This window comes from Odontomachus brunneus, unplaced genomic scaffold (assembly GCF_010583005.1).
Source record: "Odontomachus brunneus isolate Ranch 3 - 2012 unplaced genomic scaffold, Obru_v1 Obru_scaffold_112, whole genome shotgun sequence".
Lineage (NCBI taxonomy): Eukaryota > Metazoa > Arthropoda > Insecta > Hymenoptera > Formicidae > Odontomachus > Odontomachus brunneus.
In genome coordinates this window covers 654,139-676,280 of record NW_022639562.1, presented here as the reverse complement: position 1 = coordinate 676,280, position 22,142 = coordinate 654,139, and the positions used below count along the sequence as shown (strand labels likewise).

Sequence of the window (22,142 nt, the reverse complement as noted above, 5' to 3'; positions counted from 1 at the left end):
CCCCAGGCACCTCCTCTTTCGTTGTGGGGCGGGTCACTTTCCCGGTTGCCCAATGGACGATTCGGGCGCGATACTCAGCTCCTAATATTCTCGGGCGCAGCTGCCCACCCAGGAGGCAGGTGCCACTACGTGGCTAAGGGATCTGGCCATCCCCTACAGTGGGGGGCTCTCATCGCGCGCCGGATTCTCCGACGGGCGAATCAGGTTCTCCTATCGCAACCGCGGTGCTGCAGCCTACCGCGGCTCGGTTTTCTGTAAGGGTTTCCTTCTTCTGAACTACCATTCGCCAACGATTCTCAGACAGGAACCTCTTTTCCGACCAAAGCCGGAGGGTACTGTCGCTACGCCTTCCTCGGATCAAGCGGGAACCCTTTCACCACAGTAAGGTGGCAGCACGAGGGAGATAGCCAATGTTATGTTTCAACAATTATTAAAGAAAAAGAAGAACTACTGCCAGTTAATATAAGAAGAATGTAACAAAAAAGAAGTCTGCTAAAGGCGCGTCCGCCGCAGGGTTAACATAAATTCAACGTGTGTATACATATATTAACCCTTAGCTGGCACACTTCATCACAATTCACATAGCTGGCATACTAAGCCATTTAAGACTCCAACCACTAAAATGTTTGCTGCGTAGAAGCTATTGATTTTTCTCACTTGAAAAAATTCGGTAAATGTTTACTTTAGAGGAGTCACCTCCAGTGACTTTGACCTAGAGATATATTATAGAAGTCACCCTCCTGAGTAACCTTCAGAAGGTTTTAGCTGTTGCTCGTTGTTTGTTAAAAAGTTATTAACAAAAGAAGTTTTAGAAGTTGAATGTAATTTTGCATACAGTGTACATGGAAATATGGTAAACAGTACACGTATATGCGCGAGGGAGGGACTCCGTCTCTCGTTCGTTTATTTGTGGCATCAGTACCAGATAGAACAGCAGCTACGTTAATACCAATAATTCATCGTTATATTGCATCGGGAAATATAATATATAGCGATTCTTGGGATGTCTACGATGTTTTATCTATAGAAAATTATTTACATCAAACTTTAAACCATTTTCGCAATTTTGTCGATCCGTTTAGTGGAGTTTATACTCAAAACATCGAAAGATTATGGTGTGATATATGCAATGGAACACCTCGCTTTGGTACGAATGAAAATCATTAGGCCCATTATTTAACTGAATTTTTGTTCAAATGAAAATATAATTATGAAGATTGAATCAATAAATTTTTTTAAATTATGGCTCATTTCTGTCCACTTAACGAAAATAATACTGAATAAATTTATTATAAATATCAAATTAATAATTTTTTCAATATAATTTATTTATCCTGTATATTTAAATCGTGCATGTATACGTTTTATTATATTTCAACAAATGGGTTAGGTTAAGGTTAGGTTTTTTGGGAAAGGGAAGCGGAGGGACGAGCGGAGCTCCTCCCTCGCGCATATACATGTATTGTTTACCTTATTTCAATGTATATTGTATACCAAAATTACGTTCCGTTTATAAAACTTTCTTTATTAATAACCTTTTAACTTTTGTTAATAACCTTTTAACAAACAACGAGCGACGGTTAAAACCCTAGTAGAAATCTATGCAGTTTTATTAGACACCTAATCAATTACTATCTAGTATTACTGTATTTCATAGTTGTATCGAAACTGCGCAAAAACTGGGAAGGAACTGAACATAGTTTTATTAAGTTTTATATCGCATACACATGTGCATGATAAAAATTATATTATATAGAGACGATCTTAAAACTATTTAAAGAATAAGTGAACGCATAGCAAAACATACAGCAAGAAAGAGGAAGTTGGAGGAAATTTGGGATTTAACAAAACAACACGCTATAGTAGAAGTGATAAGTAAGATTAGAGTTGAAAGTGAGCAAACAACAAATGGGCTATGGTATTAATGATACAGAATTGCATTGCGACAAAAATATATTAGATTATCGTAAAAAGCATCCTAGATTTCTTATATAATTATGGACATAAAGGTTGTCCGACTTTTTGTTGACAACGTAACCTAAAAATTATCCAATGAGAGAATAGTACCTAAGAAATACGTTTCTTATATTGGACTATTCGGTTATATTCTGAAACTTATTACAAAAAATCAGACATTCTTTATGTTTACGACTGTACTGACTTTTATTAAAAATTAAAATTGTACAATAAGCAAGCATGCACACAATATCCATTATTACTAGCACAAAACTCTATTTTATGAGCAATAAACTTGCTTATTAATCGACTGAATAGTTTCTTTGTCCGATTATTGCTCAGTTCTCGGTCAATAAATGAGTTCAGATATTGCGCATTTTTTGTGCACAGTAACTGCAGACAAAACGTTACATCCTAATTGGGATCCCAACAGTTTTATTCGTCAGTTACTGGGCAAACGTTAATATAACTATTCAGTAACTATTTACAAACTGCGTGAAATTTCTATCAGGAAACCTTCTGAAGATTACTCAGGACAGTGGTCTATAATATGTGTTAAGATCAAGGTCGTGGGAGGTGACACCTCCAAAGTGAACATTTACCAAAAATTCCAAAATAATTTTCAAATATTGGCTTAAAAGATGTCATAAATTATTTTGATAAAATATAATATTGAGCATAAAAAAAAAATTCGAAAACGTAAAAAAAACGAAAAAATGACTATTTTTACTAAAAAATTCATAACTTCCATTTTTTCATATTAAGAGCTAAAAATTTAACTTGACACTATTGAGATATAACACTTTAAGAGAAAAAATGGTTTGATAGTGGCCGTTTCAAAAAAAGTATTTATTTGGAGAGTTGAAAAGACGAATTTCAGCCAAAAAATATTACTTATTTTTTTCAAAATATACTTATTTTTTCAAAGTATATTTGTTTATTTATTAGATATGAGTGAATTTTATTTGATTAATGTACAAAAATTATCCTTACGATCTTCCTCGAATAGCTGCAGGCGTATGGGCCGAAGTCGTAACTGATACGCCATCTAATAAAACCAGAATAATATAATACACTTTTGAAAAAAAAATTAAATGCCGTATAACATTATGTACTTACCTTTTTTTACGCCTTAATGACAAACACCAATGGGAAAAAAATTCAGAAAGGAATTCTTCGAATAATTATAGCTGGCACACTGGGGTCTCTGATGGCATCACTCCGTTTCACTTGAATACCACAACTAAACTGACTTTTAGAATTACGCTAGGTAATCCAGGAGAAAGAGGGTTCCTTGGACAAACAATAGATGATGGCACAAGCACCATTTTCGTACTATAAGGGGGAGTAAATTGAAGCCGAATCAAGCTAAATTGAACTAGGGCTTTTAATACCCTAGTGTGCTAGCTAGGAGTTAAGATAAAGTTAATCAAAACATCGCTAATGCCTTCAACTTAATATTTGATTAATATGAACTACTATGTGTACGATAAATGTATATTTTTTAACTACGCAATACGACTCTGAAGACATTCCGATATCTTCTTAACGTATAAAAAAATGCATATATTTTGATAATGTTAATGTCACAGTGATACATTAAGTTAGATTAAGTTTTTTAGGGATAAGAATCGAAAATAGCTTTGGTTATGTGAACAATTATCACAGTTTATATAATTATTTTTCTATCAGTCGTTAATCTTATGTCTGGAGACACAATTTGATTCTGTTATCGTGGATCGCCCTATGGTATTGCAATCGCTTTACCAGCTTCACAACAGTCTTAGCGATCGACGCATTTTGACATGGGAATTTTTCTTAAATCGATTCGACGCTCTATTCCTTGAAGCCCAGATCAATTTGGAGAAGTCGGGAGATATATCTTACTTGCGTGGTCAGTCACACACTTACAGCATGTATCATTCTGTTGCACTAACTTTGTATTATATATATTTACTTGACATTATTATTAAATAGATTCTTACATTGTAGATTTGAAGAATACGGATCTGAATAGCGAAGTATTCTTAAAGAAACTACATCGTGCGCATGAAGCACTATCTCAATCTGATGGTAGCGGCACAAGCTCTGTAAAAACATTAAGTGCAAGTTTCGGCACGAAGTGGCCTTATAAGCGTACAATGTCCGCGCCAGCATCGATGTTACCTCGACAAGACACCAAGCAAGGTATGATATCTTTATATTTATTCCTTTATTGTCTTTTTGCGCACATCAGTTATTCCTCGTACACTATGTGTTATTATTTTTCGTTTTCCACATCTTTTACGCAGAGAAGGAAAAGGTGTACAGTCGGCAATATTCTGCGCCCATCTTGAAAAGGAAGAGCTCGAGATTCGGACTGGGTCAGTTGTTAGAGTCTACCCCGTCTAATAACAGTATCCCAGGTAGAGTAGTGTGTTCGCTTGCGTAGTTGGTAGACAATGGTAAATGTGTACGCGCAAAAATGTTGTTCGTTCGTATTACATGGTCCATTAAAAGGATGTTAAAGCATTCGATTGCAAGTGGATCATTCATAAATGGACTCGGACGGTAAGTAAAAATACAGAATCGCCAGTAGATGTTAATAATAGTTAGTAATATATAATAAAATAAATATTTCTCTCAAATATGTTCAGAGCTTATCTTTCTTATAAGATTATTGTTTTTAGTTATCTCACTCTGCAAGAAGGAAGTGCCCATCATTTGATATTTATATTTGGGGCATTTTTTCCCAACGTTACACCCATGCTGCTCATTCTTCATTTGATCTAAAAATTTTCAAAAAAATCTTAAAATCTACAGAAAAATGTAAGCTTTCGAATGGTGCGTAGCAAAATTACCGAATTCAATCAGATCATCCTCAAAATTTGGGATAACCGAAGAAAAATGATGAAAACGATAATTTTCCAAGTGTAGCGATGAATCATTCGACTTTTTTCTCTTCCAATCAATACGTAATAGTACTCTATTCATCTGTGTCTTGTCATGTGAATTTAATCTAACAGATAAGAGCTGATTGGTAGTGTAAGATATCTTGGAGAACGATTTTGAGAGTCAAAAATCAATTTTATGAAGATTTGCCGGATTAAAAAATTTTTTCACAATGAGACGCGACTGAATTGACGTGATAGTGATATCGTTCGAATCTTCGCACCCTACCCTCACGAAAATATACTTAGGGGTTGAAGTGGGGCGATGGAACTTCGATATTCATGGAAAGAACCCTTGACAACCCCGATATCAATTTTTTCTTCCAATGAAACGCTGCGATCGTGATTTCACCCGAACTCACATCCCCAACCCTTAAAAAATACGCTTAGGGGTTGAAATAGGGCTATGGATCTTTGATATTCGTGAAGAGCACTTGAATCACATTATTCATTGTGATTGTATGGCTCTTACCTTCTTATGTCTTACGTTGAATAATGATTGCTCATCTTTTTGAAGCCTCGATATGAAAAAGTTGATGTATTACAATCTTTGGAATATCTTTTAATCACCATTTCTTCTTTGTTAATTAGTACGAAACAGTGATTTCTCAGAATCTCTGGAACTGGTGGAGCAGCACCAAATCTTCTTTTCAGAAATCTTTTCGTCTTTTGGTGCTCTTTGAGTATCATCATAAGACAATATTTGAATACTTTTAGAATTCTTCTGACTCCAGTCAAAGTTTCTCGAACGAAAGAATGGCATCGTTCGGTTTACAAAGAAGGCTAACTACTGCACATGGTAAAGGTGCTTCAGATGGTATAGGTGCTGTATTCAAGAGAGAAGCTGTACAAGCTAGCCTCTTCTGTAAACCGAACGATGATATCCTTTCGTTCGAGAAACTTATTGACTGAAGTCAGAAGAATTCCAAAAGCATTCAAATACTGTCTTATGATGACAAAGAGCACCAAAAGACGAAGAGATGTTTTAAAAGATTTCATGCTGTTCCATCAGTTCCAGAGATTCTGAGAAATAACTGTTTCGTACCAATTAACAGAGAAGAAATGGTGATTAAGAGATATTTTAAAGATTGTGATGCATCGTCTTTTTATATCGAGGTTTCGAAAAGATGAGTAATCATTATTCGACGTAAAACATGAGAGAGTAAGAGCCATACAATCACAATGAAATGAATAATGTGATTCAAGTGCTCTCCACGAATATCAAAGATCCATAGCCCTATTTCAACCCTTAAGCGTTTTTTTAAAGGTTAAGGGTGTGAGTTCGGGTGAAATCACGACTGCAGCGTTTCATTGGAAGAAAAAATTGATATCGGGGTTGTCAAGGGTTCTCTCCACGAATATCGAAGTTTCATCGCCCCATTTCAACCCCTAGGCGTATTTTCGTAAAGGTAGAATGCAAAAATTCGTACGATATCACTATTGCGTCAATTCAGTCGCATCTCATTGTGGAAAAATTTTTTAACCCAGTAAACCCATAAAATTAATGTTTGACTCTCAAAATCGTTCTCCAAGATATCTTACACTACCAATCAGCTCTTATCCGTTAGATTACACTCACATGACAAGATGCAGATGAATAGAGTACTATATCACGTGTTGATTGGAAGAGAAAAAAGTCGAATGATTCATCGCTACACTTGGAAAATTATTTTCATTATTATTTTTTTTAGGTCTTCCCAAATTTTGAGAATGATCTGATTGAATTCGGTAATTTTGCCACACATCATTAGAAAGCTTGCATTTTCCTGTAGATTTTAAGATTTTTTTGAAAATTTTAAATCAAATAAAAAATGGACAGCATGGGTGTAACTTTGGAAAAGAATACTCCATTTATATAATCACAATAACATCACTGTTTCTTTTCTTTTTGTTAAAAATCTATTAACTTGACGAAAAAAGTTTTATACAAAATGTCTGAAAATTCCGAATATAACTGTTGTGTAGATAGAATCAAACTGAACAGGAATTTATGTACTGTTTTATAAATTTAATAGTAATAATTGAATATTGAAAAATTAATTAAACCACATAAGCAAATAAGCACATGTGAAGCAGTATCACAGGTGAACATGTCTAATGAAAGATGTCTTACTTTCTTGAATCTTCTAGCAACAGTGAATATTAATTGTTAGCGAGACACAGAGTAAATGTGAACAGTGAGCGACATGCAACACAGGATCGTAAGTCAAAAATAGCATATATTTCGGAATCAGCTGTTATTCACCGATACTAAACGATAAATACTAAACGATAAATCGTAAAAAGTAAACTAGTTCTCTTACAGATCGAAAGTTTTCTTTCAATAGATATGACTATAGAGTCCGTCGTATCATTTCTCGTGCGGTTATTCATTCATACAGTTCAATTAATTATTGAATAACTATAGCGATAGTTACAATATGATACCTAACTCTTCTAGTTATTTTGATCCATTCTACCTGTATATTGCGGCTGTATTAGGTGGTAAACTTAGTTCCTGCGGTTTTTTTGTTTAAAAAACTCATTTATTTCGGCATCAAAAGCAAAAAATACATTAATCGAAGTATTTTCCTTCGCTAGCTATACATTTTTCCCATCTTTCGGGCAACGCGTAGATTCCGCGACGATAGAACGATTGGTCTTTTGATGCAATCCATTCGTCGATCCATTTTCGCACATCCTCGTAATTTCTGAAGTGTGTATCCACCAAGCCGTGTTGCATCGATCGGAACAAGTAATAGTCCGAAGGAGCTAAGTCTGGTGAATACGCTGGGTGCGGGAGAACTTCCCACTCGAGCTGCATCAGTGTTTCTTTGACGGCTTTGGCAACGTGTGGTCGAGCGTTGTCGTGCAAAAGCATGACTTTACGTCGATTGCTGGCTACTGCTGGCCTTTTTTCCAACAATGCTTCATTCAGACGGTTTAATTGTGATTGATATCGATCCCCCGTGATACTTTCGTTCGGTCTGAGTAGCTCATAATAAACGACGCCGTGCATATCCCACCAAATGCAAAGCATTGCTTTGTGGCCATGAATATTTCTCTTTGGTGTGGATGTCGATGGTTGGCCAGGGTCTACCCATGATTTTCTTCGTTTAGGATTATCGAAGTATATCCATTTTTCATCGCCAGTCACTATGCGCCACAAAAAACTCTTCTTTTTCTGCCTGGCGAGCAGAGAAATAGAGATGTTTAAGCGATTCGCAATGGCATTTGCGGTTAATTCGTGTGGTACCCATTTTCCCTCCTTTTGAATTTTTCCCATTGCATGTAGACGTTTGGAAACAGCCATCGGAGTAACATTTAATGCTGCAGACAATTCTTGGAGCGTTTGAGTAGAGTTTTCGTCCAATAATGCCTGCAAATCGGTGTCTTCAAACTTTTTCGGTTGGCTTGAGCGTTCTTTATCATTAACATCAAAATCACCTCTCTTAAATCGCTGAAACCATACTTGACATGTTCTTTCCGATGGAGCATAATTGCCATAAGCTTCGAAAAGCAATTTATGAGCTGCAGCTGCAGTTTTTTTCAAGTCAAAGTAATGAAGCAGCACATGTCGAAAAAACAACTTATCACGTTCCATATTTAATCAAAAGAAAAAATAGCACTGCTCGCTTAAATGAATCTCTTCGCACTGAATTTTATTGACAAATGTTTAACCTCTAAAATGCAGCCAGTTTTAGATGTCAAAATAAATTACACCTACAACTAACGTCATTTAACTGTGAGCCGCAGGAACTAAGTTTACCACCTAATACATCAAACACAAATACATCAAATACAAATACAAGTCCGAAATTTTTGGATACCTTATATAAAAAAATAAGATATCATGTAAGCTAAAAGTGTCTTCTTTACAGAAAAGTATTACTGGTTGGTCAGTAATAAATTATTATTGTTTAGTAGTTTTATCACTAACGATTATGGTTTTGAATACTTAAATAAGTTTACTAATATTCCAGAATAATAAGGTGACGTTTGAATGACTAGTTTGATTGTACATGGCTAAGCACAGGAGCATGTAATTGTAAAATTGTGCTAGGAAAATATTGAAATCATCCAATCATCGTGTGCAATCAAGTCGTAATCACGGACACTCAAGGAGTGCAATCAAGGACACTCGAATAACTCAATGACAATAATAATTAAATATAATATAAATATAAATCTAATTAGATCTAATATTGAGTTATAGTAATAAATAATTGATGTAAATTATTCCTCGATAACGAAAACGATTTTTTTTTTCATTATTAGTATGAATTGTTTCATATCTTATATTTTTTAACTATAAGTTATACTTCTTTCTAATCTTTCTCACTATATATTTAGTCGGACCGGTAAAATATCGTACTATTGTAAATTTAGTCTATAATCTATTATTATAAAATTAAAAAGTACAAATTTAAACTTATCATATTATATCATTATATAAAAACTTATCATTATGAAATTAAAATATAAAAATCTATCATTATAAAAATTCAAAAGCAATTATAGCGTCACTGATTTGCTAACATATGGTTATTGATAAATATGTATAGGGTCTTCTAAAAGTCTTAGAACGCTAAAATATTTCAAAAATAATAAATTTGTGAACAAAATGTTTTAGATAAAAGATATCTAAAATGATCTATTCACGTATGTTATCTGTTTGAAAGCTGAGCGCTGGAAGTACATGCGCATATATTTAACTACTAAAACGAAATAATTGTGCAGAAGATCTAATTATGCTTGTTTAATTATTACAATCAACACAAGTTTCGATCCCGCATTGGATCATCTTCAATATGAACATAAACAAAATAAATTCGGTTAAAAAAATTACATAACGCTCATATATTAGATCTTAACGCATTGAAATGTCAAGTACTGTCGTTTTATCTGGATCTGTCGCAAATTCCATTGATGTAGTAAAAAAATATTGTAAAACAGTCCTCGGCGATCATGCATTCCTCCTCATCTTTGCCGATGTAAGGGAAAGGAAAGGAAAACTGACCATTCCATGCTAAATATGTGTGAAGTAAGTAAAAAGTTAGGAAGCACTACCGCAAAAAACTCAATCACACGTATTTAAATTTTATAAGTCATTACATAAAGTTTTTAGAAATATTACTATTATAAAAAATATTAAATAAATTATAAAAAATTACCTAATCGCAGAGTCCATAACATAAGGTACAACCGAATCAACCAAATTCAAAAATGAAGATGATATGATTCTGACTTACTTCAAAGAGCGAATGTACGATGCGCATAAAGAAGATGATATAAATAGTAATCATGTAAACAGAAATATAATATTAAGAATCAAGATTGTTATTAAATCTAACTAACAGCGGCAAATAACCGTTATCGATTAACTCGGTATCACTCTGCTGGTTGATACCATTACGCTGTTTTTTATATGTAACATTCCAGAAACTAATCTCAAAGGACAGCTCCGAGTCTAAAATTTCGGTATTATCTATAAACGAAGACGAAGTCTTGTGACTTCGAAGACGTGTGCATTTTGTAACATATGTTCGTGCGTGACTGTTAAATTATCATCTTTTTAGAAAATCTTTTATGTTCTGAGAGTCGTGTTCTTAGTTGTCTGCTAGTCTGGCCGATATCACTTAAGATTCATTATCTCGTCTACCAATAGTCCTTTGTATAATCTTTCGGTTTTACTTCACTCTCTAATTTACAATAGCATTTCTCCGGCCACTTCAGCAGTTAGGAACAGTTTTGAATTAGTGAAGCATTTGGATAACAGATATATTCCGCCGAGATTTAGCTTGACATCGTTAGATGTAATTTCATTGTTCACTAACGTTCCTTTGGATCTAGCTACTCATATTCATAGTTTAAAAAAGCGCTGGACCAATATATCTAAAAAAAACCTTATGATGAGTTCATGAAAGCAATAAATTTTGTTTTTGACTCAATTTATTTTATTTTTAACATTATCTATAAACAAAGATTTGGTAGTCCGATGAGTTCTCCGAGCTAGTTCTACTAGCTTCACAATTCTTACAAGATAATTTGTTACACAATGTTGATCTGTGATTGAGGTTGAAGGGAGTTTTTATGTCCCTTAATAAAGTTATTTAATTCGTTAACCAAAATATGCCAACCTTTTCCTAGAGTGAGTCAGAATTAATTTGTTCACTCAAACCTCTCATATAGGGAACTGTGAAAAAACCACCAGAATCTTCATTATCTTCAGTACTATTTTGAGAACCATGCCCTAACTAAACTCCTCTACAAAATAGCAAAGAGAGTTTTGAACGTATCATATCAGAAACAAGACGTAGAGAATAATCATTCTTCAATAAAATTGAGATTATAAGATTTAGGTTTTTTTGGTGGAAAGAAGGATGGCTCTATCTACTAGTCCAATAATAGTACCCACTTTGTGGTATTTAGGATGATGTGAAAAATAATTTAAATATCTGCCCGAAAAAGTAGTTTTATGAAACCAATCAGTAATAATACGATCATTTTTTATGAATAAGGTAATATCCAAGAAATTGATACGGTTATTATTGCCAATTTCCATTGTAAATTGTAATCTTTTAGAACAAGTTAAATAAATTTAATATATCCTTGAACAAGTCTGGGAGAGTTGCTATGTCATCTACGTATCTATAAAACGGTATATGAAAACTCAACATACTAATTGCTTTGGTTTCCAAGTCTCTCATTACTACGTCCGCTAGAATAGGAGAAAGAGGAGAACTCATCGGACTACCAAATCTTTGTTTATAGATAATGTTAAAAATAAAATAAATTGAGTCAAAAACAAAATTTATTGCTTTCATGAACTCATCATAAGGTTTTTTTAGATATATTGGTCCAGCGCTTTTTTAAACTATGAATATGAGTAGCTAGATCCAAAGGAACGTTAATGAACAATGAAATTACATCTAACGATGCCAAGCTAAATCTCGGCGGAATATATCTGTTATCCAAATGCTTCACTAATTCAAAACTGTTCCTAACTGCTGAAGTGGCCGGAGAAATGTTATTGTAAATTAGAGAGTGAAGTAAAACCGAAAGATTATACAAAGGACTATTGGTAGACGAGATAATGAATCTTAAGTGATATCCAGGCTTGTGTATCTTTGGTAAACCGTAAGCTCTAGGAAGGTAGGAGTCCCTGCATCTAAGAGTGTAATACATTGACTTGGAATTATGGGATCCTTCCATTTCTTTAAAAGTACATTAAGACTGACCTTGACTATTTAGAGGATTCTTCTTTATTCTGATGTATATGCTTTCATCTTGTAAACTATTCCTCATTTTATTTAAATAAACATCTTTATTTATAGCAATAGTTATAGCAATAGTATGTTACCCTTGTCTGTTCTAGTAAATAGGATATCAGAATTATTGCGAATGAACATTTTGGATGTGTGTAGAGCTCTTAAAATGTCTCTGTCAACCGAATTTTGTAGTAAATTATTATTGATGAACCTGTTTAATACTGTAATCCAATTATTACGTATTGTTTGTTTTAAATCTAAATCAAACCTACTCACATTATTCTCAATATTTTTTATGAAACCGAAGAGTAAACGTTCCTTATTGTTAGAAAGTAGTAAACAAAAATTGGCTCCTAACTATAATAAAGAGTACCTATGATAGAATATTTGCATCAGTCAAATTCAGGAACCATATGTCGTTGATTTTCAACGAAGAATAAGTTTCGCTAGAGATGAAAGTTCTCGGTGACAGTGATGACAGTTTCACAACTGTGAAATTCATATCAAAGTCTTCAAAATCGTTACTTAAGAATTTGAACGAAACTATGGGTTTGTTGTTCAAGTTTTGTTTACTTGATCTGAGTAAGATATTGCATTCTTAAAATCAAATGAAGGCCTATGATAAATAATCTGATCGATCTCTGTAAGTTCAACAATACTTTGTCGTTTAATTGACCATAAGAGCTTGTTTTTTTCTATGAACTTCTCGTCTCTCGAAATGGGAAAACCGAAACCGTTCATGATAAAAGAATTAAGATGAAACGTTGACAATAAATTTGAAATAATCTTTGTTAACGATCTTAACTCAAACCGTAATTGTCTAAACAAACTTAACAAATCATCACTTTCATTACGCATTATTTCGTTTTAATAGTAAAAAATATGCGCACATACTTCCAGTGCTCAGCTCTCATAGACTCTAATTATTTATATTTGATAGAATATCTAAAAGCCTTTATTAAATATTATAGTTATTTGTTTGACCTTGAGTGGCGTCATCAAGGTCAGAGCAAGGTAAACTTAAATTTTTTAATAGAACCTCCTACCTTTTATTGCATATTCTTCTAGCTTATCTCAAATACTTTCAAAACACTATAATATAACAGCAAACACAATAATATAACAGTTACATTGTCATAATATAACAGAATGTAACGTGCAATATAACATTGTGTAGGTATAGCTTCCGGAATGGAGCCGTGTCTTGAATCAGCGATATGCTGATATCGCTGATTCAAGACACGGCTCCATTCCGGAAGCTATACCTACACAATGTATCAATGGCCGTGAAAGCCTCAAATCTTGCAATATAATATGTTTGTTACATGTAACATACACGTTAGTTGTAATTTCCCAATATTGCAACTATATAACAGAAATATAACATGTTACTAAAATGTTACATAGCTGTTATATATATTGCTGAAATGTTATATAACTGGAATATAAATTATTATTTCCCTTAGTTATAATTTCCCACTCAAACAATGTTGCAACTATATAACAGAAATATAACATGTTACTAAAATGTTATATAGCTGATATATATATATTGTTAAAATGTTATATAGCTGGAATATAAATTATTATTTCCCAGCAATTATAGGTATTTAATTGTACGCAGAGATTATAAGCTACCATTCATATATCACTTAATTTGTAAAAATATTATAATTATATGTTTTATATCAAAAATATTTTTACTAAAGATAATAACATAAAAGTATCTTGCCATTCTAAATTAATTAACCCCCAAATAACACAAGATATTCCAGAATTATCCTAGAACTATTCTAGCTGTCAAGTATCCCAATATGTTCTCAGGCATGTTATGCTATTGGAATTATTTTCATTTATTCATTTTCATCTTTCTGTACATATTTAAATGGAAAGGATTCCTATTGTAATAGTAATTTCCATTATCAAAAAGTGTATCACTTCTTTTTACTATAAAAGTAAACTCCATAATACAAGTTGTGATCTTGTGATCATCGTTCTTATACATATTAATGTATCATATTTTACGTACAAGAAAGACACGAGAAAACGGGAGCCATCTAGTGAATGATCCGATCCTTAGGTATAAAAATGCTATATAACATAAATGTAATGCAAATAAACGCTTGTTATATAACATAATATATTTTAGTTATATTGGTGTTATATAATTATAATCTGTAAATAACAGAGAATTATAACAGTTCTAAAACACAGTTAGAGTGCGGTTATAAAAGAAAATTATGTAACTTTAACATTAATAACATATAACATCTGTTATATTACGTGTTACTTCTATGTTATATAATATTTATATTTATATAATAGTTATGTGTTTGCTGGGTAATAACGTATTTTTTCATTAAGTACTTTTTGAGTAATAAAACTTGGAAATTATAATACCGTCGGCATTGGTATTACCTAAGGTGGTACCCAAGGTGGTACCCAAGGTGTACCAGGGTGTATATCAGTTGGACACGGGGCAATTGGACACAGTCCAATCACAAGTCGCTGTTCCAAGGGACCCTACAAATGTCTCTAATCACACGGTGCTGTGATTGGCTGTGTCCAAATGCACCGTGTCCAAGTGCACCGCTTCCGGTGTACCACACGGAAGTTACTCGGTCGGATTTACATTTCTTTCGTGTATGTGTGTGTGCGTGCATGCGTGCGTACGTACGTGTGTAGATGGGTAATACTAATACTGATACTGTAATTCCGATATTTTCAATTTTCATTACTCAAAAGGTACTTAATGAAAAAATACGTTATTATAGTGTTTTAAAAAGCTCTCGAGATAAGCTACAAAATATGCAAAAAAAGTAGGGGATTCCATTTAAAAAGTTCAAGGTGACACTATGTGATCTTAGTGACACTATGCAAGGTCAACTTGATAACATCCGTTAATAGTAATCATTTTAAACAACAGTAAATCTTTAGAATAAAGGAGCCAACATCTATGACCTTGACCTTCATATATATGATAGAGGTCACCTCCCTGAATAACCTTTAGAAGGTTTTAGCCGTCGTTCGTTGTTTATTAAAAAGTTATTAACAAAAAAATTTGTATAAAATAAATGTAATTTTTGAACATCATAAATACAAAAACATCGAATTTCTAAGCTAGGAAGATGCTGCTACACATACACGCATATACACACACACACATTACTTGGCCGCCCGTGCGCTCGCCCGTTTGACAGGGCGGGCTCGCGGTGGGGGCGTATGTACTATTATATATACATATGCACTCACCACAAACCACGAAAAAAAGTTAGACACTTTAATAAACAATGACTGACGAGTAATGTAACGATAGGTTGGGTTAGGTTAGTTTTTAGGGGTGGTGCGGAGGACGCAGCTCCCCGCTAGTCATTTAATATTACAGTACTTACTAAAAAAGATATTTAAATTAAGAATATTTTTAACATTTGTAACACGAGAAAAATATCGAACGACTAGCGGAGGGCGCAGCCCCCCGCACCGTCCCTGAAAACTAATCTAACCCAATCTATCGTCACATTAACCGACGGTCATTGTTTATTAAAGTGTTCAATTTTTGTGTTAATGTGACGATAGATTGGGTTAGTTTTGAGGGGGGGTGCGGAGGGCGCAGCCCTCCGCTAGTCGTTCGATATTGCAGTTATTATTCGATATTGCTCGTTAACAGTACACAGTATCGAAAAATTGTAATATATTTTTCGAACTTCTTTCATTAATACCTTTTTTTAACAAACAATGAGCGACGGCTAAAACCTTCTGAAGGTTACTCAGAAGGGTGACCTCAATCATATATATGAAGGTCAAGGTCATAGCTGCTGGGTCCGTTATTCTAAAAATTTACCCCTACAACTTTTATCTGAAATATTTTTTCTAAAAGTTTATTATTTTTTAAATATTTTAGCGTTCTAAGATTTTTAGAGGTATTGATATGCACACACTTGCACACGCGATTGCGCACGGGATAAATGAGCGTAACACACAATTATAAAGAACGAGAAGCTTTAATATACAGCGAAAACACGTCTTTACAGTCTCAGAACTGATACTGTCGGAAACACGAAAATAGTTGAGATTTTCTCAAAACCGACTCCTTCAGAAATCTCTTTAATTCGACAACATTCTAGATTTGTCTCGTTTTCAAATTTTATTGTCCCAAAAACAGAATCGAAAACGTTCTCTAAGTTAACAGCTTTAAAGAAATCAACCTCTAACAAACAATCATCACTAATTTCCGGCACGAGTAAAAGAATTTCCACCGAGTATCTTCCCAATTGAATTCTCGCAAAAACTTTAGATTCCACAGGAACTCTTTCTCCCGTGGGATATTTCAAATAACATCTTTCGTTAGGAAACTTTCTTTTTCCTTTCCGAACTAATCTATTACTCAAAATCGAAACATCAGAGCCCGTATCTATTTTAAAAGAACAACTCTCTCCATCAAGCACTCTCCCTTATAACTAAAAGCATTAGAACCTTGTTTAATTATATTTATTCTATAAATCTTAGAACTACTCGAGGTATTCGCTTCGCGAGTTGAACACATCCTGCCGAGTTCAACTAACCCGAGTTTTCCTTATTCGCTGCACACTCTGCACGGAAATGCCCAACTTTCCGCATTGCCAACACTCTTTCGGAGAAAACTTTCTTCCTTTTTCAAAAATTACACTCCCTTTTTGTAATCTTTTCCCTTTCCGTTTTCTACTTTATCTATTTTTTAAGAGACCTCTTCTCTCCCCTCAATTTTTCGTTTCCCGAAATCATAATTCATCTTTTTTCTATCAAAACTCTCCCCCTGTATAACCTTAATAGTTTTGGCCCTTTCCACCGCAGAATTTAACGAAGAAACACCCTCTAATTGGAGAGTTCTTTTAATAAAACCATCAGAAAGAGCAGTAATGTATTGTGCACATGCGATATTGTCGCGCATCGCGAAAGGACACTCTGAATATGCTAACCGAGAAAGTCTCTCAATCTCCAAATCGAATGTTCCCAAATTTTCCCCAAATTTCTGTCGTCGATTAGTTAATTGCATGTAAAAGTTTTGAGATAGATTTTCTTCACCAAAATGCAACTCTAACTTCGCCCTGAGCTCCGCGTATTCAAGATTCTCAACATCTCGGATACATTCTAAAACCGACCGTGCTTTTCTTCGCAGACAAGTAATTAACGCCACAGCTTTTGTCGCATCATTCCAACAATTCGCTCTTGCTATAGGATCGAATTGTGAAAAGAATTCATGCAGCTATGTTTCCCTATCATATAAATCAGGTTTTAATTTATAACCGAGATCGCTGCGTATTGCGTCTGAATGAACTTGTGCACTTTCACGAAATTCATCTGAAACTCGCACGTGGCTATTACCGGAAAACCCGCTCGCGTTTCTAATAGTGTTTGACGCGTCTCTATTTATGGAATGACTTATCTGGATTTCTCGCTGCCGTAACCGTTGGAGCTCCTCGTCACGAAGACGCAGTGTTGACTCGAGCTCCTTCTATTGTTGCTGCTGCAGCGCTCGTTCCTCCCGCAGTTGTCTGAGCTCCTCTATCGCTTCGCGGAGGAGCGTCTCTGAAACCGCGGCTCCAGCTCCCGTTGTTGAGCATCCGGCGTCACGTGACATCCGCTCGTTATCTTCCGATGACTGTTCAGCATCCCCCGACGACCGTGTGCACATTCCCTTGCGTGAGGGATCCTTGCAGTGGATATTATTCGTGGGCAATTCGTTGCACTCGTCCACTCAATTTTGCTCGTCCGTTCAAACGACGGGAATGGCTCGTTGTGCCCGTCCGATCCCGGACGAGCCCCCAAAATGTTATGCACACACTTGCACACGCGATCGCGCACAGCAGAAATGAACGTAACACACAATTATAAAGAACGAGAAGCTTTAATGTACAGCGAAAACACGTCTTTACAGTTTCAGAATTGATACCGTCGGAAACACGACCTCTCGCGACTGCGTCTCGCTGTCAACTCTTTGACAGCCGCTGTTATTAAAACAGAACACACATCCCGTCGCCCGGAGAACGCTTCGCGGCATCGTTCATAGCTCAAACCTTTCTTCATACCAGAGACTCAGCCCAGGGCGAGCATAACAGTATTTTATATAATATATTCATCAATAACCGTTATATATCGACGTATATATATTACGTTTGTAATAACGATAAAATGTAAATATTTGTAATAACATATAAACATATACTGGGCGTCCCGTCACTACCGCATTGTCTCTTAAGGGTGGATTCCTGAAGTAATTTGAATAAAAAAATCCTAATGCAAAAATGTCAAGACTAATATTTTTCAAATTATAAACGATTAAAGTTGACGAATTATACTGGCTAAAGTACGCGCGTTCAGATACAGTACAACATACAATGGTACAGGTGCATGCACATGTCGCTCCTTTTCCAAATATTGATACGGAAGTTCCATACAACAAGATATGTAATAATAATCTGCTTTTTCTATAATTTAAATAAACATATCGCAAATAATAACAATTTCGTCAAAATCTTATGAATAAAATATCACACAATATATTTATGAGCATCAATAAGCTGTCACATATTTAACATTTCTTTCAGAGATTTACAACTAATTTCACTTCTTATACAAATTCTTGTGTGTAAATCGTTTATAATTTAAAAAGTATTATAGCCTCGACATTTTTGCACTAGGATTTTTTTCTTCAAATTACTTCAAGAATTTGCCCTTAAGAAATAATGTGGTAGTGGCGGGATACCTGTATGTAACATACGTGTATGTAACATACGTTCGTACGTTATTAACAATATTTGTCAGCAGATATGCAATTATGAAATTTGCATACTATATTTTTAGATTGAACTATAGGAGCTCTAATAGAACTTATAGTGGTCAAAAGCAATTCGACAAACCGAAACAACAAATAAATTATTTGACGTTAAATATGTCAGTTGTAATATGTTGTTTAATTCTTAATTTCTTAAAAATTGTTGGAAGTAGTTAATTTATATTTTTTGTTTATTAAGAATTCTACAGCTTTTTGAAAGAAATCAAATGAGCTTTCTAAACTGTTTAAACTTGACATAAGATTGTTTCAATTTTTTTTTAATTTTTTAAGAAATATAAAAGAATATTGTTCGATATGTTGTTCTATAAATCGACATTCGATGTCCAAAAATAGACGTCCCATGGACGTCCATTTAGTAATTGTCTAGGTAGTAATTTACCAAATAATCACTGAATCCCATTGAACAGTAATTAATTACTGTAATATTTTCTTTGTTAATTAATCAGCAATGCTTTTTTGTAAGGATTCCACTTTATATAAAATATAACTTTAAGTTAAGAAGATGCTGAATATCAACATAAGGCAATTTTATAGTTCATACTGCTTCTTTATTTGGTTACATAAAATTTCAAATACTTTTACAGAATAAAAGTATATATGTCAATGCATGAAAACATATTGTGTCAAAATAAAAAAACTTTTATTTACAATTTTAAATTTTCTTGACTTATTTGGTGTCCTTTCATGCATTGATATTTGTACTTTTATTCTATAAAAGCATTTGAAATTCTATGCAACCAGATATAAAAGGAATGCAAACTACGAAAGTGTATTATATCAGTATCTAGCATCCCTTTAGGGGTCCTTCTTTTCCGTATATCACTTCGAATAAATTTTGAGGTAAATACAATGATATGCATGCTTTCTCTCTTTGCTTGCATAGCTTATTTATTATTAATTCCTTCAATTGTAAAATATTGGAGAAATTTGAAAACAGTTAATATTGGATTATTATTAATTTTTGTAGATATTTTCTTTCTTTTTAGCAAACATTTTTTCAATTTGTAAATATAAGTTAATATTAGTAAATGTTACAGATGGTCATATACATTCATTGAATATGGTCGATGAGGCTAGCACATTACCAGGATATACTCACAAAATCGTGGACCTTGAAGAAGCAGATAAAGAAACAATGCACTTGCTAGTCTTCCTCTTAATGCAATTTCTTTCGAGACAGGATCAGGTAAATTGTCAATTTGTTTGAATCATAGTGCTTTTCCATACAATAAAATCTACAACTAGATTGTATATACAGGGTGTCTGAAATCTTTTTTGACACAATTCGTTAGAAAGTAGAACGGATTAAACGGAACAGAAAAGTCAAATACTATTTTGCGAAATTCGCAATAGTTTTCGAGTAATTAATTATTTTGTCTCAGCAAATTAGCGCTTGGGCCGGCGCGCGATCGTGATACACGTGAATCGCCGCTCGCTGCGTCCCTCTGCCCATAGCTACGCTGTATCTCGTAACTATGGTAACTATGGCTACGAGACACATCGTAGCTATGGGCGGAGAGATGCAGCGAGTCACGATTCGCGTGTATCATGGTCGCTCGTCGACCCAAGCGCTAATTTGTTCAGACAAAATAATTAATTCCTCGAAAATTATTGCAAATTTTGCCAAATGGTATTTGACTTTTCTGTTCCGTTTAATCCGTTCTACTTTCCTACGATTTGTATCAAGAAAAGTTTCGGACATTCTGTACAGGGTGTCTCACACTCTCCTCCGGGCATTTTGTGAGGACGTAGAATGGGTTGATGTGAATATAAAAGTCCTATACCGTTTTGCGAAATTCGCAATAATAGTCGAGATATTAATTTAAAAAATTAAGGAAAAACGCTGAATATTAGAGGACATACCGCTCGAGTCACAGCTCAGCCCAATAATATAGCGTGCGGATGTCGCGTGCGGTGATTGGAAGACAATGCACCACTGCCAATACTTATACCGCTGCGCTCCTACGTCTTGCCTCACCGCACCGAGATAAGAGTAGGCACTGGTGCATTGTCTTCCAATCACCACGCGCGACATCGCGCGCTTTATTACTGGACCGCGCTGTGACTCGAGCGGTCCGTCCTTTACCATTCAGCGTGCGTTTTTCCTTAATCTTTTTTAATTAATATCTCGACTATTATTGCGAATTTCACAAAACGGTATAGGACTTTTATGTTCACATCAACCCATTCTACGTCCCCACAAAATGCCCGGAGGAGAGTGTAAAATACCCTGTACACAGGGCGAGAAAAAAGATCGGTACCCCTGAATAACTCGGAAAATATAAGTTTTATAAAAAAGTGTTTTAGACAAAAGTTGTAAGATTTAGAAATATGCATTTAATGGTAATATTTATTTGACTTTGGACGGTACTGTCAAGGTCAGCTCAAGTTTGCTTTTTTAAATAGAAACATATATTTTTGATTACGGAATTTTATCCTATGTAAAGAAACAAATAACTTTTGTTTGAAAAACTTTTTCATACGATTTCTATTTTCTAAAATATTTACGGAAATATCTACAAAATTATTGGATTCATTAATTTTTTACTCGGATTCTATCAACTTTATCAAAAAATAGTAAGATATAAAAATTGCTTATTTTCCTTTTATAGAGCTCTGAGAATTTTTCAGGATTTTTTATAAACTTCTTAATACTAAGAAAATGCAAGAAAATGCTGTACTAAAAAGTTAATTAAAAAATTGTGAAAAAATTCTCAGAGCTCTGTGAGAAAAAAATAAACAATTTTTATCTTTTGATAGTTTTCGGTAAAGTTGATACAATTCGAGTAACAAATTATTGAAACCAATAATTTTGTATTTCAGTATCTTAGAAAATAGAGGTCGTATAAAAAAAATGTTCAAACTAAAGTTATTTGTTTTTTTAAGTGGAATAAAGTTGTGTAATAAAAAAATATATGTTTTTATTTAAAAAGCAAGGTTGACCTCGACCTGACCTTGGTAGCGCCACCCAAGGTTAAATGTATTACCGTTGAATGCATCCTTTTAAGGCTTACAACTTTTGTTTGAAACATTTTTCTACAAAACTTATATTTTCCGAATTATTCAGGAGTATCGATCTTTTTTCCCCACCCTGTATATATATATATATATATATATATATATATATATATATATATATATATATATATATATATATATATATAGGGTGTCACA

At 34.0% G+C, this 22,142-nt stretch overlaps 1 protein-coding gene across 11 annotated transcripts in view; it reads left to right on the top strand.

Moving 5' to 3' along the window:
• LOC116849333 (protein unc-79 homolog) overlaps nt 1–22,142 on the top strand; it is a 736,358-nt gene that overhangs the window by 387,986 nt on the left and 326,230 nt on the right. For 6 of the 11 annotated variants that reach the window (XM_032826384.1, XM_032826380.1, XM_032826376.1 and 3 more), the window contains 4 exons: nt 3,649–3,868; nt 3,949–4,143; nt 4,248–4,361; nt 20,006–20,154. In XM_032826384.1, the coding sequence (XP_032682275.1) occupies nt 3,649–3,868; nt 3,949–4,143; nt 4,248–4,361; nt 20,006–20,154 (678 nt within the window). Of the gene's footprint in view, nt 1–3,648; nt 3,869–3,933; nt 4,144–4,247; nt 4,362–20,005; nt 20,155–22,142 lie in introns of all 11 variants that reach the window. The other 5 variants (XM_032826379.1, XM_032826377.1, XM_032826374.1 and 2 more) reach the window with 4 other exon arrangements.